We start from the raw sequence: 18,801 nt of genomic DNA, 5'->3' as shown, positions 1-18,801 counted from the left end.
AAGCAAGTATTAAATTTTGTGTTTATGAGAAGGAGTTTCTTGTATCTGCCTTTGTGTTTTTTGCGTAAGAGTATTGTCAGATGTTCACTGCTTTTCCTTTCAGAAGCTTTCTTCTTTGTTGTTATATTTCTTGCTATGTTGAATTTCAGCATTTGCTTTCTAATCTGTGCATTAATTGAAGTTTCAAGCAGAGCAATCCTTAGCTTATGTCTAAGCAAAATGAGTTACTATTCAAAGATGTTCTAAAAATGTCATACAGATTATTTTGTATTTCCATAGCAACCATGAGATATTTTTCCTTGCTTTATCCATAGGATCGACATGTTTGCTGCTTTACCTTAGTTCCTTTTTTGCACCACTTTTAAACACAAACATATTTTTAGCAAGGCACAGCATGAGCCTTTTCTGCTGTTTCATTTAGACATCAATGCGCCAAGAATGGTATTTAGAAAAATGTGTCATTCTTTTGAATGAGAAGTATTTTGTGTTCTTGGATCATTAAATGTCACTTTGCATCTATTTCAATGACAAAATTTAGTAATGGTTGTTGAAGCTGGTTCTAAGATTAAGATATGCTATAATAGGAGAGGCAAAGGGCGTGAAAAGGCATTAAACCAAACGAGTTGGTGTCATTATACCTTGAAAATGGTGATGGCTAATGAAGAGAAGCTTTCTGCTGAAGGAGTCCAGAGCACTTGGGTTTGGATCTTGCTGCCTTTTGACAGAATTCTGTATAGCCAGGATCTTTTCTTTACCAATGGCCAAAGTGCAGATTATGGGAACATACAGTCACTAAATCAGTAAAGGCTGTTCTTTACACAGGATAAAATACCAATGCTTAGAAATAAAATGTTTTGTGAATAAAATCAAATTCATGGTGGTTTTAAAAAGACGTGCCTTATAATGCAAAATGCAAACATTTGTGATAAATTTATCTGATACTGGCCTGCTGTATCTCCTTCTGTACAGAGCAAATTGAAACACTATTTCAGAAAAATGCCCTACAGCAATGTCATTCAATCTTCCCTTGCCAGGAGATGAGAGCTACCAGTGATTTGTTTTAAAACATGTTATATGAGAGGTCATCTTGGATTATTTTGGTCCCTCCTGCTTTTTCAGCTGCAAAATTATTAATAAACAAAAAAGTTAAAAATGATCTTTTAGACATGTTATATAGAAGATACTTAGAGGAATACGTTTTTCTTTAAATTGCACCCTCTGCTGATTATATTTCAGTTATCCTAATTTTTTTTTTTTTTAATTAATTGTCTTTTTTTTCACCTCAGGTAATGATTTGGGCCCACCTTCAACTAAGACTGCAAACAAGTTTGAGGGGATGTCTCAGCAGTCAAGGTAAAATCTGCATATATGAAGGCAAAGATGAAAATTTAAATAAATATAACTAATTTGTAAATTAGAAAAGGAAAGCCTTTCACAGGAAATAAAATCCTAGCTATGTTTCTTCATTAGTTTTCTGCATGCCTTACTAGCATACAAATACTTTGGCTCCATTGAGCCTCCTACGCTTTGTTCCTCGCTGTCCATGCACAATCCATCCTTTGAGCAGGATGGACAGAACAACTTGTACCCGAATCTATCTGCTGCTCCTACAGAAGTGCTCTCCCAGCTGGGGAATGCTGCCTCAGACCGCAGTCCAGCAGGACAAAAGTTTTATTTTCATGTCTCCTGGCATTTCATTTTATCTGCTTCAGTGTGAGGTGTCCTGCCTTTAGCAGCAGTGTCACTCTGGGTACAGGCTGGCATCAAAGATGGCTCTGTAAGAGAGAGTTCATCTCAGTCTTCCAGTTTAGCTCTTTTCCACTCTGTCAGGCTTATGTGCTGCCACACAGTCTGCAGTAACACAAATTGCTTTTAGCTCGTAGTTCATCAGGTCTGTCCATTACAAGTGTCTTGTTCAATAGCTGGAGTAGTAAGGACAGCCATACATTGCTGTCACTTAGAGTTTGCTACTCCTCTGTCTGTGCTGTGATTCCAAAATCCTGGGGTTCAGAGTACGGTAATTCCAATAAACACCCGCCTGAGGCACACAGCCTTGCATGACCACAAGTGTGTGGGATGGGCTGTGACTGGGGATGGATGTGTAACCTCAAACAGGGCACAGCAGAAGATGTGTAGGAAGTTTCTGGACGCCCCCAGACTGTGATCTGCCTTGTCAGGACAGGCAGGGGACCTGTTGTTGGTAGCACAGCTGGCTTCCCATGTTTGCTGAATCCATCCAGCTGGCACAGGGCATTCAGGGAAAAAGTGGTGATGTTCCACAGCACAGAGAGCTGGGCCCATGCTAGCTACTTGTCAGACAAGGGTAAAGGTGTGGTCCTCGTACTCCATGGCATTAGAGAGAGGACAAGGAGCTGGCCTTCAATGATCTTTGTGGATCCCTTCCAACTCAGGATATTCTATAATTCTATGATTTATTGAATCAAGATTGAGCTTGGCTGTTCTTTCACTTTCATGTCATGATGTATTTTGGCTATTTAAAAAACAGTTAGAAATTAAAAGTGTTTCATCATGCTCATTTTGAAACGTTGGCTGCAGAGACAAGCAATACCAGAATCAAGGCTGTTAATGCAGAAGACTCTCTGCTCTGTTGAACATACTCTGGCAGCTTTCTCACTCTTCTTTTTTTCTTTTTTTTTCCTTCTTTTTTGAGTCATTATTTTGAGCTGATACTAATTTTTATTTATTTTTAGATTTTTATGCCTTAAATCAATTTGCTTTCTTCTCTTCTTCCACAGTCTTTTTCTATAAAAGTGACTTAGGTGTGGTTTTAGAGGAAAAACTTTGATGGGAATAGCTAACACACGTGTAATACAGGTTGACAGAGTAAAGCATGTTGTTTTTCCACAATAATCAGTATTTCCTGGGAGCACCAGAGACCTTGTCTCCTCCTGCAGCAGTGTGTGTATGATACAATATCATGCATGTGCAGGAGGCTACAAGGCACAGGCTCAGTCCTGGAAAACTTCACTGACATAAAGCACAGATTATGTTTTGTATGTTTCAGTTTAATTATTTTGAAGAACAAATTTTCCTTAAAGTTCAGAATCTGCCCACAGATTTGGTCTTTCGGCTTCACCTATTTTCAGAGTACATTTTGCATCTACCATAGTTCATAGAATATCTCTGCCCCACAGCACTGAACTTGTGTGAGGTTTGTATGTCTTTTTCTCTGAAAAAAAAACCCAAATTAATTCTTAACAGTGCTTTAAGTTTTGAGATTTATCCACAGACAAAGTGATTATACAAAAGAAGCACAATATATGTGGATTTGTTTGGGGATTTTTTATTTATGGATGTGTAAAGGGGAAAAATGAGAAATAAATATATAACAGTTGTAAGCACTAATAATTCATATCTGTTGATTTAGCACTGGGACTGCAAAGACTGCACTTGGCCCCAGAGTTCTTCCCAAACTACCTCAGAAAGGTAAGAGATCTCTTTGTGGTTGTTCTCATAATGGCATCTTTGAAGTGTGGGTGAAAGTAGATACTTGTTTTAAATATATGTATCTTTTCAGCAGAAATTTTATTTCTAAAATGCCACAAACCATGAAAGCTTCACAAGACTGAAAGGGTTTTGGAAGATGGGGAAGGCTTTTATTAAACTGAAAAAAATACATCTAGGGAGGAAAAAAACCCATTAACTAGTTGAAGCTGGAAAGACCTCAGGAGGTCCTGTGGTCCAGCCCAGCACTCGGAGCAGGGCCAACTTTCTGCCATGAGAGCAGGTTGCTCAAGGCCATGTCCAGTCACATTTTGAGTATCTCCATGAATAACTTCTCTGGGCTTCTGTTTCTGTCCTAGACCACTCTAGTTGTTTGGTTTTGGTTTTTTCCTAATAACTCTAAATCAAATTTCTTGATACCTTGGAGCAAACTGTATCTGTGCCATGTTCTGGCAATCAGGGTTGTGGTCAGTGCAACTACTTTGGAAAGAATCAGGTATTGTTACATGCTCATTTATATATCAATGGTAAACTTGCTGAGACCATCATCCCAGGGAACACCTTTCTTTTGGAAATGTTTTTTTCTAATCTCTTTAAACTCACACAGCAGGTTTTATTTAGTTTTTTTGAGTTGTTGCATCAATTGACTATAAAATAGAAAGTAGACCTACTTTGTAGCTTTGTCTGGATACAGAATCCATCAAAAATATGTTATATCCATATGAGTGAATGATCACAATAGGGCCTGATGATCAGGAAATGCTCCTTGTCCAAAATTCTGAAGCTAGGTGTCTGAAATTGAGAGTACAAATCATTTTTAATAGAAAAATAGAAAAGAAAATGTAAAATTTCGGCTTTATTAAATTACAATTATTCTGACATGGTATCATCTTTTGAAAGAGACATCAATGATTTGCTAGGGTGGCACTGTGAAGGACATCAACACTTCCTTGATTTAAAATTATATAGGTGAATATTTAAGAAGGGCCAAATCAAAGCACTTTGATAAGGGCTGCTATCAGGATTTTTCATATCTCTTACTTTCCTCTCAAACCCATGTGGATAACCAGTGTGTGTACATCTGCTACGAGGTAAGTCTAGGACACAGAGCCATATACAGGGATCAACACAGACTTTTTTTAAAACAAGGCATCTGATAGTAATTATACAATTTCTTCCATGGAAACTGTGCAAATGGGGTTTATTATTATTATTATTTTGATATAAGTAACCACAAATATATCATGGAAGTGTTTTACCAGTGGGTGATATCCAAAGGGAGTGTTGTTGCTTTCATAGTCAAATGTCAGGCCACCTTTTTGGCTGGTAGAATACAGTACTAAAGTAATGCTGAATGCAATAGGAAATTGTTCCTCCTAGTCAAAATGTGTTACTTTCATCACAGGTTGTAAATTTTTTCTCTCCTGTCTCTCTTCATCTCTTTTAACATCAGGGTTATTTGGTTTAGGAGGTTGTGGGTTGGGGTTTCTTGTGTGTACTAATCCTTTTGTTTTTGAGGTATATTTCAGTTGAGTTTTCTTAGGGAGCTTAGCAGTAGAATCAATAGATGACACTGACAAAAAGAACTATTTGAAAATATAAATCAAATTTCCTTCCATCAAATCTGCAAAATACACATTTTAAAACTTTTTATCTTTACTTAATTGTAAATATATACAATAATTCCTTTTTTCTTAGTTTTAGTTTGAATGTCTATAGTACAGTATATTCTATACACTGCATAGATGTATGTGCTCACTCTCTTCTGAGCTATTTTACAAGTACTAATCTTGACAGTTAGGTGTTTTTTTGTCTGGAATTCAACTGTATATGTGAATAGTTGTCATTAAAAAGAAATTTTGTTACAATCACATCAATTGGTCCACATATAGGTGGTTTTGCAAAATCTTTTATTATATTTCATACTTTTTGGTTTAGGTCCAAAAAGTGATCACTTTATTTCATTTTAAGTAGATGATCTATGAATTGACATCTAATAGCTGTTGGAATAAGCACTGCTGGCCTCCAGGAGGAGCAATTAAATGAGACCATAGTGAACAAGGGTTATGTAAAGTTGTATTATCTTGTTTTTGTCATAGTCTAGGAGGACTTATGGGCAGTTATGGGGTTCAGTGACTGTGTGATCATTAACACAATTGCAGTTTTGATATATGCCTAACTTCTTCAGTATTAAAATATAAAGATTGTGGAAAACATTGTTTTACTCTTTTGTTTTAGTGGCACTAAGGAAAATAGAAACCAGTCATCATCTTTCAATAGATAAATCCCATCAGCACATGGAAATGTTTCAGAAGCCCTCACTGTCCATTGATATACCACAGAAACCACAGCCTGCAGACTTGCCCCCAAAGCCTCTGCCTCTGGAATTAACTCAGAAACCTCAAGTGGGAGATTTACCCCCAAAGCCTGGAGAACTACCCCCAAAGCCTCAGCTAGGAGACTTGCCACCAAAACCACAGCTTGGAGACTTACCTCCAAAGCCACAAATGAAGGACCTTCCTCCAAAACCTCAGCTAGGAGAGCTGTTGGCTAAAACTCAAGGTGGAGAAGCAGCACCGAAGCCTCAGCCCTCAGAGGCAAATCAAAAATCTCACTCCATAGATCTTTCTCCAAACGTACAGTCCAGAGACACTGTCCAAAGGCAAGCATCTGAAGAGTCTAATGACATAACACACACCCTGCCAGAAACCCCTGTGCCACTTCCCCGGAAAATAAATATGGTAGGTATTACTCCAGCGCCTTGGAAGTATCCATGGAAGGCTTTGAAGTTACTGTAGGACTTTCTGTGCACCCTTGGGCTATGCACACAAGGCAACATAAAGCTATGGGCTGGGGTGGGGAATGAGGGGCTCTTTTTGTGCCCCAAAGCAGCTTCAGCAAATGTTGGGGGTTTACAAGGCCTCCTGCATGCTGAAACAAATACTTGCAACATAAAATAATTACCTTGGGAGCATGACAGTGTATTCAGATTTGCTGGCATTTATTTATTTATTTATTTTATCGATGCCAATCACAACTCTGAATTGATGGTTTTCTCTGTTGCCTTTGCTCACAGGTCTGTATGCCTTAGAGTGCTAGAATATTTATATATTTGACTTTTGTAAGCTTTAAGATGGGAAGTTAGCATCTGTTGTCAGTAGATGCAAAATTTAAAGTAAAGTCAACTGTGCAAAAGTAGTAAATGCTCCTGTCATGAGTATTTAATGTTGATGTACTGAGGTGGTTGAGATGTAGGTTCAGATGAATTGATGAAGTGGCAAAATTGACATTACTGTGTGGTGTGTAATAGCAGAGCTGGAACATTAACTTGATTCCAACCCCCAGTTCAACTTACTGTTCATCTTGCTAACCAGTGCAATTTCCAACAGAGGATTCTTAATGTATATGTAGAGTGAGATAACTGTGAAACTCCAGGGTTCTCTTAAGATTTTTGTCATGAAGAATACATCAAAAGAGAAATGGCTTTGTTTGTCAGATTGGCTATGCAAAGCACTTATGTAAAAAGTAAATAAGACTTCGTTCTAGTGAAACAATGAAAGCAGAGGGTGAGTTTCTGCCTTGTGCTTGTCTGAGGAAGAGCCCTCTGGAGCCATCATTCTGCTTGGCTTCTGGCATGGACTTGCCTGTAAGCTCCTGTCTGAACTGAGAACAGGGATGTTGCTTGGGCTTCCTGAGTGTTCTGGAATTTAAATATTACAGGGATCTGATCAAAAAATGTTTGTTTACTTATGTACTTTTAAATATAAGCAGGAAAATTATGCTGGTCAGTCTCAGCTACTTGTCACTTTATTAAAGAAGAAAAGAAAGCAAATAATGCATTACCTGTTTGGTTTGGTTACATTTTGCTTTTTTTAAAGTGTCACCCTACTGTATACAGAAAAATTCTGAGGAAAGGCTCTTTGTTCTCCAAACTCAGCCATTTTCACATGTGCAGTAAATTAAATAGTTCCACTGTTGTGCATTGATTGAAACTATTATATATCTTCCCAGTATATATATATATATATATATATATATATATATATATATATATCCCCAAGTTTTTGCATGTGTTTGCATGCACATTTGTATTTCTTCTTGTTCAGTGCAGCCTTTTTTGCTTAAGTGATAATGTGCAAGAATTCCTCTTTGGAGGTATCTCGTCTCCATTTTCATCCTCTGGCTGTATCCTCTTCACAAAGATGGTGAAATGCTTCATCCCAGTGAGCAGTGAGACCCACAACAGCAGCCACAGTACCTGTGGGCACCTCTCTCTTGGGCTTGACTATTTAGCCACAAAACAGAGAAGCATAGATTTTTTTATTGGAAGTTTTAGAAAATGAATTGTTCTGAAATATAATTGTAGGATTCCAATGCTGATAATTTATAAGGATTTGAAAGGATATTTTTAGTGAAACAAAACTTGCACTGACTGCTTCTGAAATCACACTGAGCACTTAAGTGTTCTTTTGTGTGTGTGTGGTGGTTTTTATAAAGGAGACAAAATACTTATTTTTAAAGAAAAAAAAAAGTGTTGAATGTAAATAAGAGCGTGGTCAGATTATTAATGATCACAGCATCTCATTATTGTTCAGTCTTAAGCATAAAATCTCTTGTTAATAAGCACTTGTTGGGTACAGGGAGTCAGTGGGAGGTATTTGTTTTTTAGTTGCAGATTATATTTTCTGGAATTGCTTCCATTTCTTTACACACCAGTGCCACAAACTGTTCTGGAACACGAAGAAAATATGTTCTGGAACATATGTGCTCTCTACATATCCATCCTTTTTTATACCTTCCCACAATTAAATACACCTTGGGCTTGAATGCTGCTTTTTGTTGCTCTCCATAAAAGGAGTAAAATGTTAAAATCTGACAGAACCAGAGTAATTCCCATCATTTTTCATGTGCTCTTACAAGCTGAGTTCCATATAGTTTTCTAAGTTTAGAGGAATGTAAATTTCTTTATTCTCTTTATTGAACAAGACAATTTTTACCTTGCAGAAGTAATTGCTTCCCTTCATCACTGGAGGATTGATTGGGAGGGAGCACTCTTGGTTTGTAAATGTTCTCTGGAATTGAAAGTTGGGACTATCCCCAAGTACCCATTCCTGTTGAATTCCAGTCCCTAGTGCTAGATAAGATTTTTGTTTAAATTATATGAATATATTTTTGAAAGAGAGGAGGCATTCTTTGAAGTGACTTCTTACTGCAGCAAACCTTTGCCGCAAAAAAAAAAAAAAAACAAAAACCCTTGATCTCATATAAACTTCATGTATTTCTGTTCATTTGTCTTGAGTATGGGGGTGTTTTTAGTTTTATGTTGTGTTAACTGCTTTCTCCCTTAAATCCCTCTATAATTGTTATTTTTCTGTACCTTGAGTTTAGTGTGAGTGCTTTTTTTAGTGTGTCTGTTCTGCTATTGAGCCGCAGGGATTTTTTTTTTTTTTTGCCAAAACAAGGAGGAATTTCAAGTGGGTAGGTAACAGCAAAGAGAAGACTCCCTAGGAAATTTCCTCTGTGGAGTTAGTTTTGGCTCAAATTCCTCTAAACCTGCTGACTTTTCTCTTCATAGTCCTTCTGCTTCTCATCTCCTTCTGCTCTTCTTAGGTTTTTGCATTCTTGTCATCTGATTACTTCTCTTAAAAGAAGTAACTGTAGGTTTTGAAGAGGTGGGTATGAAAATACAGGAATATAAAGTAGCAAGAGTGTTTTGCTGTGAATATTGCTTACTTACTCTATTTGGAAATAATTTAAGTCATCTTCCCTGCCATAAGAAACATATGTTTGGGGAGGAGTCCGTGGCTGAGGCTTTTTTCATATGAATTAGCAGTATGCAGCAAAGTATGACCTAGAAAATACTTGGACTCAGAATGGTAGAGCTGTGAGAAAATCTAGTGTGAATTATCATCAGAAAATAGTACTGCCATCTGACATTAAGGTAATTTTAGTAAGAAATTGCTAACATTTGGATGGAAAAATTGCTAAAAAAATAATTTCCAGTCCTGTAAGCAGATTTGAAATCAAAGAATACTGTATTTTTGCGCTAGATCCAAACCCAAAACTGTAAGGAATACTGGGATTTCAATGCAGCATTTTCTTCAGTCCTTACCTCTATTGGAACATTTAGAGGAGAGTGGATTTAATTTTCTGTTCATGATGGTTTTTTTGGTGAAGTATGTATTAAAGGAGAAAGAGGGTGTTTGTAGACTAGAACAATGTAAAGACATTATTTAAACTTTCTTCACCAGAGGAAGCAGAGGTTACTTAACATGTTAAGCACTACACATTAAGTTCTGCTGGGAGTTCTGAATCTTAAGAAAAAGAAAATCTACACCTGTATAGGTAACTTTTTATTTTATTTTTTTTAATATCCTTGTTGAAACAGAGTTTTTGGATTTCTGTATTCCCAATTGCAGGGAAAGTAATTGATAGTCTTCACTTTCTTGTAAAACAAAACACAACTAAAAGGCAAAATTCATATCATATCTATTTTTTCTCTGTTTCTCATGTCCTTCATCTCAAACTTCATTCTATTTTTAGGGGAAAAACAAAGTTAGGCGAGTGAAGACCATTTATGACTGTCAGGCAGATAATGATGATGAACTCACATTTGTTGAAGGAGAAGTAATTATTGTAACTGGTGAAGAGGACCAAGAGTGGTGGGTATGTATCTTTCCCTTTTACAGTTCCACATAATTTCTTTATGCCTTTATAGGAAAGCCTCTTTTTCCAAATGTGGAGGGTTTCTTTTTATTTTTGTTTGTAGGTGGTGGCTTTTGTTTTGCTTTGATTTTTTTTGTTTCTTTTTCCTGAGCTAGGTTTGGCTTTATTGCTGCCTCATACAGCACATATTTACATGTCCCTCTCTGTGTAATGCACACAGCCTTTCATTAAATGAAGAAGTGGTGATTCTTACTTCATTTAACAAACTTAAAACCTCCATGAAAATGAGATGTGTAATTACTTCAGATCACCCAAAATGTTAAGTTATACCTACAGGGGTTCCTGGAAATCTGAATAATAGTTTGTAACTGGTGCTATAGGCTGATGGTTTTCTCCTTACATGAGGGGCAGATAACATTTTCTTTCTCTTCTTCCCTCTCATGTCCCTGTTTTATACCATACTCCGCCTACTATGGACTGTCTATTCTTCAAGTGCTAATAGCAGGTTTTTCTCAACCCCACATGAAGGCTCTAGCCTTTCTTGACAATCCAGCTCATGTCCCTAAACCCCTGCTACATCATATTTCCCTGCCGAAGAATTATTGCTGGGGATAATGAGACAGATTTCATTTGACTAAAACAAATTCTAATTGCATTGCTGCCTGTGATATCCTAATCTGAGTGCAGCACAACCTTTGCTGTTTTGTTTCCAGCTACGTTTTCCTCTCACTCATCATGTAAGTGTGGAAGATTTTCAACTGAAAAGCTGGTATCAAAAGGGCAGTGCCCAGTGAGAAGTGTCTGTGTTGCCCATATCACCCAGTCCCTGATTACTCCTGCATTCCTTTCTGGATCTGTTTTGTGAAGTGGCTTTTTAAGCCCCTTGGGGACATGCCCAGCAAGTCCCATGAAGTGCCCCAGTGTGAGTGTTTCTGAGAAGGGAAACGAGGGCTGTTGACTCACATGCTTCAAAACTTTGGCTCTTCAAGAGGAAATGGCCAGCCCTGTATGTTTCCTCTTCCCATTTTGTAAGATTGTGGAAGAGGAAGGAAGGTACACCATTATTCTGAAAGTAGTGAGCAGCACTGTAGCAGGGTGAGAAGAGGGTTATGTGGTCAGTCAGGGCTGCTGCTCCAGTGCTATTCAACAGTTTATAATTATGCATTTTAAAGATGGAAAGTTCATATAAAATACGCCATTATTTTCTATCTCTTTGAATAAGTTTTTTAGCTATTTCTTTATAAATAATCATTATACAGTTGAATATGAAGGATACTTAATCAGACAACACTGTGATTTGTTATAAACACTACTATGCATCTAAATCATTAGGTATCATACTAATTCAATGAGAAAATAGCTGGGCTTTTATCACCTTAAGTAAGTGAAACATGCTGACTATCATAAGTGACTTCACAACTGTAGCAGACCATTCCCTTCAGTGAGATGTTCAGGATTTATTCACTTAACTAAGATAAGTGGTTTTCAGAGATGTTACTGAAAATTGGCCTATCAGACAAGAGAAAATCAGGCTTCTGTTTTGGTGAGATTCTTGAAATTCAGTGATGTATGTAAGTTTTCTTAAAGGAGTTTTGTTCTCTTTAGATTTAACTGACTTCCTTCATCTTATTTATAATATGCTTGTGCATAGTTTAATTTTGTTCCTTTACACAAATTCAAATGTTAACTACGGTCTGCTTCAGACTGTCCAAGAGGTTGCAGAGCTTCTGTGAGCAGTTCTGTGGCTTTTGAATGAAGTGAATGCAGTCTGTGAAGTCTGTGTGTACACATGCACATCTATATATCTTCTTCTCCTGTGTTGCAGATTGGCCACATCGAAGGACAGCCAGAGAGGAAAGGGGTCTTTCCAGTGTCCTTTGTGCACATTCTGTCAGACTAGTCAAAAGAAATCAAACAAATCCTAAACTTGAGCATTGCACATTCTTCATGCAAGACGGGCTTTTTTAGCAAAAGCGAACGCTGCTGCCTCCCTGTAATCCTGTGCACAATTGTATATATAGCTGCTGTTACAAATTAAGAATTCATTTAAGTTTCACCTCATGAGGTTGAATTATATGTATTGTAAATATACTGTGTTATTCTGCCTTTGCCAGTATTATGGTAGCCTTGGAACCTGGCACGCCTTATCGGGTTTGTTGAAGCCATCCTGGGCATTTAGCACTTCCATCTCTGTCCGTGCTGTCCCAAAAAAGTGGACTGCCAGCTTTCCAGCATAGGTGGTCTCTGTCACCCATGTAACTGTACAGAAATGACTGTTCCTAATAACTTGGTATTCTCAATATACAATTAGCAGAAAGTTAGAATGAGTGAATGGTTTTGGACAATTTAAAGATCAGTCTGCAGTTCATAAGTGTATGCAGTTTACAGCTATGAAACCCACTTTGGTATTTATTTAATATAGTGCTCAGTTAAGTGTAATTATGAAGACAAATATTCACTGACTTTACAGATAACAGTAATGTTTTACAGTGTGCATACAGCATTTCATGTTTATATTACGTGGACCTATGCCAAACTGTGATTGCAGTTCCCCTGTGATATTACCTCACTATAAAAAGTTACAAATTTATTTCATTCAAAAACTTATTTTAATGAAAATTAGTCATATTGTTCTTTAGTAGATATATGTGAAATTTGCTGGTTTCTTTCACTGAATTCTTAGTAACCAAGGACTTGTAGCAAATGTTAACTGTTGCCATTGTGCATGCATTTAGATGCTTACTTGAAACCTGCCTTTGTACAAAAGTAGTTCTCTAGACATATAGCTACATTTGAGGAAAAGAACATTTTACCTTAATTGCTATTCAGATTTAATGTGAGCTTGCAACAGTATTTGTTTATAGCTAAATTGGCTCTCTGAAAAATGATTTTGTGGGGTTTTTTTCCTCTGTCTTCAACCTTGCTAAAAGTTAGTTACCTAAAATAAAAATTTTTAGTGGTGAAATAGGATAAATTTAAATTATTTTTAATGCTCTAAAAAGTGAAAGCTAAGATGACCTCTCGTGCATTTGATCAGGCTGGTAATGATAGATCTCAGATCACAAGGATCAGGCTGGTTTTCATGGAGTTCACCAAACTGTGACAGTAATGGTCGTAGCCCAAAGCACAAAGTAACAGACATACTGTCAAAAAGCTAATTTTTAAGAAAATCTTTGGAAGGCTGCATTTGACCTGAGGTTTCTTGAAAGTCGGTATAAAGTTGCATTGCCAGAAAACACTTCAATGTTTTACTGGAAACTTTAATTTCCTGTGTTACTTTCAACATAATTTTTAATCTTTTGAAACATCATGTGGTTGTGTTTTTCCCATGGTTTGTCTGTAGCGGGTTCCATGACTTTCATATGTAGTTTTGTATTACTTGCTTTAAATGTTATTTTGGCTTCAGTACCTAGTGCTGCTATTTCAAAGCAGATTGTCTTGGCTGCATGGAAAGATTTTCATTTCATAAAAGCACATCTCAGACTTTCTGAGGGCTTTCATTTCTAATACAGTTTTACAAGACTGTAGTCAGTGAATATTTAATTCTGTTTGTGGTTAATTTAGAAACAAATACCAGTCTAAATCCCACACAAAAATATGAAAATCATTTATCAACTGTCAATGGTTTTATCATTTACAAAAAAAAATAATTCAAAAAAAAATTATGCAATGAGTGAGTGAGCCTGCTGGCATCTAATCTTCAGTATTAACAGCTCCAGTATTTCAGACTTTATTCTGTTTTTATGGAAAGGAAGTCAGGTTTAGCATTTATTTAGCATTCCATTTTATCCATTACTACAATGTTTTAAGTTGCATTAAAGAACAAAACCTATTCACTTTTGTGGTCAATTGTATTTTTAAGTGATCTTGAAATAAACTGATAAATGCAAGTCATATAAAGAAAACCTAGGCATGTAAAATTATGTAGAGTCAAATGTCTATTCTTTTCTACGCTCTTTAAAATAGTATACATATGCATTTTATAAAATTAAATGAGTTCCATCAGGAACAATAGTTCTGTTTATTCTGGCTTATTGTGGGTTATAAGAAATCTGAAAATGTATGATATTGATTGAGTTTAAGTACAGTATTATATTTGAACTCAATGAGCCACTGTCTGCAATTTTGTATATGACATAGTATTTGGAAAGTCTAAATCTTTATGGAAAATTAGCTGATAAAGGGTTGGGGGGAGGGGCAGGGGAAGGTGCCCCCAGAGGGGGAAGTTTGCTCTGCAGATGATGTCTTATTTACTGTTGAACAACAGTTGCTATTTATTTTTTTATTACATAGTACATCAACATGTACAGAAATAAGATCTGGTCATGCCACTAGTTAAAATCTTGAGTTCTCATTGAATGTTAAGGTAAAACATCAGTACACATGTCTATTCACATGTATTTAATGTGACAGTTTTTGAGTACTGTATGTGTTAATTTCTACTTTTTTAATATTTAAAATTGCTTTTAAATAAATGTATTCAGTTGATCCCAGATATCTGAACAAGGCCCTTTTTGTCAACTGGAATATCTTCTAGGAAGAAAGTCTGGATTCCAAACAGGTAGAACTAAGACACTTGAAATGTTTTCTCTTGAATATAAAGCACTCCTTATATAATGCAATTAAATGTGTATCTCTTTAACAGCTGTTAAATATGGATGCAATTGCCTTTATCTGGAAAACTTTACTTACTAAAGTTAGCATCAAACCACTTGTTTTGTCCCTGAGTTTCGATTGCTTTCTCTCTGGCCTCAGCAGGCTCTGTGGGCTCCCAGCCCCCTCTGTGTTGTTTCCACAGCAGCCCGTGGGGCAAAGGAACCATCCACAAACTCTGTCCGTGGGCAGGATCTCCCAACCCAACAGCAGCTCTCACACCAACTAGAGCAGTACTAGCCTTTCCTGGATGGAGTGGCTTTGTTGCTTAGAATTTCAGTTCTGACCCAGCTTGCGGGGGTTACATTTCCCCCTGACTCAGTTCTTGGATGTTTCTCATTTAAGACCCATTCCTGTCAAAGCTACTCCGAAATGAACAAATCACTTGAAATTGCTAGAAAGCAACGGGAACATCCTTTAGCCAGAGGAAAAGCTGGAGTGTGAAGCTTTCAGATCTGGTTTGTATCAAGAACAGTAGCTGCCACAGCACAAGGCTCAGGAGAGTGCTGTGGTGAGAGCTTCTTCAGACTGAGCTGTGGCACTGGTGTGGTGTCCCACCGTCACAGAACATTCTGCTTGCTTTGTTTGTGGCTTTCAAATCTACATAGGCTAAACATGGAATCTACATAGGCTAAACATGGGGGGTTGGAGCAGGGACATATGGATGTGGGGCAGGAGAATCAGTCTGGTTAAATATCCTGCTCTTTCTCAATTTCTACTGTGTCACAATGTTTCAGATAACAGCATTCAGAGAGACATTAATTCTAACGGCCTCAGTTCTCTGTCCTACTTGTATTACGTGTTCTTCAGTGACATGTATTGATTTCCTTTCCTAAGTCACAATTGAGGTGGATATCTCATACACTGTCTGGAGCAGCAGAGAACAAGACAAATTCTTGCCCAGAGAACTCCCTTGTTGTTCAAAGTTTCAGTCTCCTTACCCTTCTCCTGGCAAACCTCAAGCTCATAATTAAGCAGAAAATTGGCAATCTATATCGATGAAAGTAGTGCAAGTATTAAATACCAAAGAATGAAACTCAAAATAGCTCCCTACTGCACAACAAAAACCAAACAGTTCAACCCTATAAATCTGATTTTTTTTCAAATTCTTCCCCTTCTCAGCTCTAGTTCTGTGTGACAGTTCACCTGAGCACCAACAGAAAACAACTTTATTTTCCCCTGCTCCACACTGTTACAGTTTCATGCCACTTCCTCCCTAGACTTGGAACCCTTCTGTGCTGTGGAATCAGAACATGACAGAGGAGCAAATGTCCCTAAATAAATAAAGTTCCGCTTCAGACCTTACATTCTTACAGAGAGCTTCTCACCTTAAGAGTTTAAGGCTCTTGGGGCTGCTTTTATTAGACCCTTTAGCTTTTCTGAAACAGCTGGAGGTTTTTCAGGTGGATACAAAATGCACACACAACTGTAAGATGTTTTCCTCTGCATAGCTGCAAGACAACAGTTGTCTTATCTAATACAAACTAACCATTCTAAATTGTCCTAATGACACTTCTAGGGCTATACATAACATGATTTACAGCTCTGTCATCTGCTGAGGGAGTGCTCAGGTTTCTTCTTGAGATAAGCTAAGTGCTGTTTGTCAACTCGTGCTTAAGCTGACTCTCCCCCCTCCCCCCCGAGCTGCGGCAGGCACAAAACCTGCACGTCTTGGCTGGTTCTGGTCAGCTGCTGTTCGGGAACAGTAAAAACGATAGTGTGTTACGGTACAGGCTCTGCCTTGTTCCTCTGCAAATTACAGAACAGATCCCCCCGGCTGCAGCAAGGCGGATGTCTGCTCCAGTCCTTTTGTAATGGTGGGGGCAGGGAGGAGCAGTTTGTGACAGCTGTCACATCTGCTAAGCTGTCAGAGCAGAGAGGAAGCTGATCGGTCATTTTCTGCACCACCTGAAGAATATTTTGAACGAGGTTTAAGCTTACCTGGAACTTTAAAACCAGTGTTAACTCTGTTAATGATGTTCCTACCAGTTTGACCTTGGTTCTTGTAGTGTCTGATTGAAAAAGCCCTTCCCCTTGTGCTTTTTGCTCTTCTCTGAAAGGCTATGTGGGACTAGGTCCATTTCCACGTGGAATTTTTTCCCCCAGGGCTTAAAGATAATTTTGTGCCTCAGTTACCACCAGAAATTATGAACCTGATTTCTCTCTCGCAGTACCATTGAGTAGATGAATCAACCGTGAACAGTCAAACACAGCTGTTCTAGAATGGCTGTATTAGAGGTTGTTTCATTGTATTTAACTTTGTTCACTTCAAAACAGTAGCATTAGGCTTTGTTTTTTGATAACTAATTAATTTGTCCAGTCTTTTCTTCAGGGAATGCCCAGGAATAACTTAATACCTCTGCTGGTAAACTTACAAGCTTAAGTCTTAAGCTGCTCTTAAACCTAGTTCAGTAATGTTTTTCATCTCTCCCTGCTACAGTTAAGTGTCAACAGTCCCTCTGAGCTGGAGTTCTTAGTCTTTAAATAAAATTCAAAAAATGAGGTATCAGAAAGGACTGGAATGTGCTCCTGAAATTCAAACTGAAGGAAAGACAAGCCACCTTGAGCTGAATGTGCACAAAAGAGGTCAGCAGCCGCTTGGTGATTAAGCAGGGGTTTGTCAAGGTTTTCTGGTGGAGCCTGCAGATTTCCTTAATGACCTGGTGACACCAGTGGCCACTTGCTGCTTTTGACACCTGAAAGACAAAGCAGACATTTTTTTTCAAGTAAGTAAAGGTTCTACTGCCTGTAATCACCTGTCTGTTCAGCAGACCATCCCATCCATGGCTTCAGATCTACATATCCAAATATCCCTTTATGCACTGTAGGGTTTGAATTCAGAGCTGTAGCCCTACTTTAACAACTGTAGGCAGGAAAGCAAGAGCCCCAGGTAGCTGAGCAGCAAGTGAGCTGCAGCCAGCCACATGCTGTCATTTCAGCTGAGATTTTTTACCTACCCAAGAGCTGGAAAAAAAGCCTTGGGGAGCAATTCCAGGACCACTGCAGTCGTTCTGACCTCTGTGGATAGAAGCATAGGGATGAAGGGCAGATTTGTGATCCAGGATATTCCTCAGTCTCTGTCCTCCCTACAGGAACTGGGCCAAGCTCTGCAGAAAGAAACAGGAGAACAAATGCTAAACCTGCCTTGAGGGTGCACAGAGCTGCTGGTCTGCTTAAAACAGAAGTTTGACAGTCTGGACATCTGGAGAGCAAGCAACAGCTTCATCTGAAGTGAACTAACACCAAGTGACTGGAAGATAGGGAGTTCCAAGGTTTTTGCGGAGTATGGAAATAAATCTGAGCTCTACAGGTGTTACAAGGTGGAGGTGTGAGAAGAGCAGGAGATGGGGGCCATCGCAAACCACAGCTTGGACACCTATGAAGGAGTATAAATTACTCCATTGTTGATGTGAAGATCAATCATAAGGAGTCAGCAGCTCCTCAGTGAGCGTTGCCTCTAGGCTAGCCATAGCCATTACCTGAGATGTCAAGGTAATGCAGAGACTCCAGTAAAGTGAAGGTTCCTTGTCCAGAAGAAGCAGCAAGATCTAAGCAAACAACACTTGGGGTGGGAGGGCAGCAGGGCAGTGAGACCATCTGCTCAGCATTGTGCAAGTAACTGCTGTAATTGCTGGGCCCTGAGAAGGAGCAGAAGGGCCTGTGCCTCCACTTTTGGCTGTAAGCAAGGAGGCGCTGCCGCCCTGACAGAGCAATCTCTGGCTGCAGCCTCACACAGGACCCAGGTCCACCCTTAGATGTGGTTCTGGTACTCCCACTACCTCCTTGGAGGAGATCTGGAACAGTCACCTTGCTTAGGGACGGATCATCCTTTAACTCAGCACTTACGTTCCCAGACAGGACTGTCTGGATGAGACGCCACTGGGTCCAGCAGAAAAGTTCCTTCTGTTCCCCTTTCCCTGCCGGGTTGCAGAGAAATTGAGAGAAAAAAACCACAAACCTAGAAATTTGGAGGTGGAAAACCTCTCTCTACTTTAAAACCCTTGAGAGCAGGATTTG

General features: G+C 38.4%; 1 protein-coding gene across 6 annotated transcripts in view; it reads left to right on the top strand.

Moving 5' to 3' along the window:
• The window catches only part of ASAP1 (ArfGAP with SH3 domain, ankyrin repeat and PH domain 1), a 153,434-nt gene extending 138,592 nt beyond the window's left edge, over positions 1 to 14,842 (top strand). For all 6 annotated transcript variants that reach the window (XM_032133433.1, XM_032133409.1, XM_032133426.1 and 3 more), the window contains 5 exons: positions 1,287 to 1,353; positions 3,389 to 3,447; positions 5,704 to 6,206; positions 10,009 to 10,131; positions 11,957 to 14,842. In XM_032133433.1, the coding sequence (XP_031989324.1) occupies positions 1,287 to 1,353; positions 3,389 to 3,447; positions 5,704 to 6,206; positions 10,009 to 10,131; positions 11,957 to 12,031 (827 nt within the window). In that variant the 3' untranslated portion in view covers positions 12,032 to 14,842. The remainder of the gene's footprint in view (positions 1 to 1,286; positions 1,354 to 3,388; positions 3,448 to 5,703; positions 6,207 to 10,008; positions 10,132 to 11,956) is intronic.
• Positions 14,843 to 18,801: the final 3,959 nt, after the last annotated feature.

This window comes from Corvus moneduloides, chromosome 1, assembly GCF_009650955.1.
Source record: "Corvus moneduloides isolate bCorMon1 chromosome 1, bCorMon1.pri, whole genome shotgun sequence".
In the NCBI taxonomy this organism is placed as follows: Eukaryota; Metazoa; Chordata; class Aves; order Passeriformes; family Corvidae; genus Corvus; species Corvus moneduloides.
The sequence above is the reverse complement of the archived record's forward strand: the minus strand, read 5'-3'. Positions and strand labels throughout refer to the sequence as shown.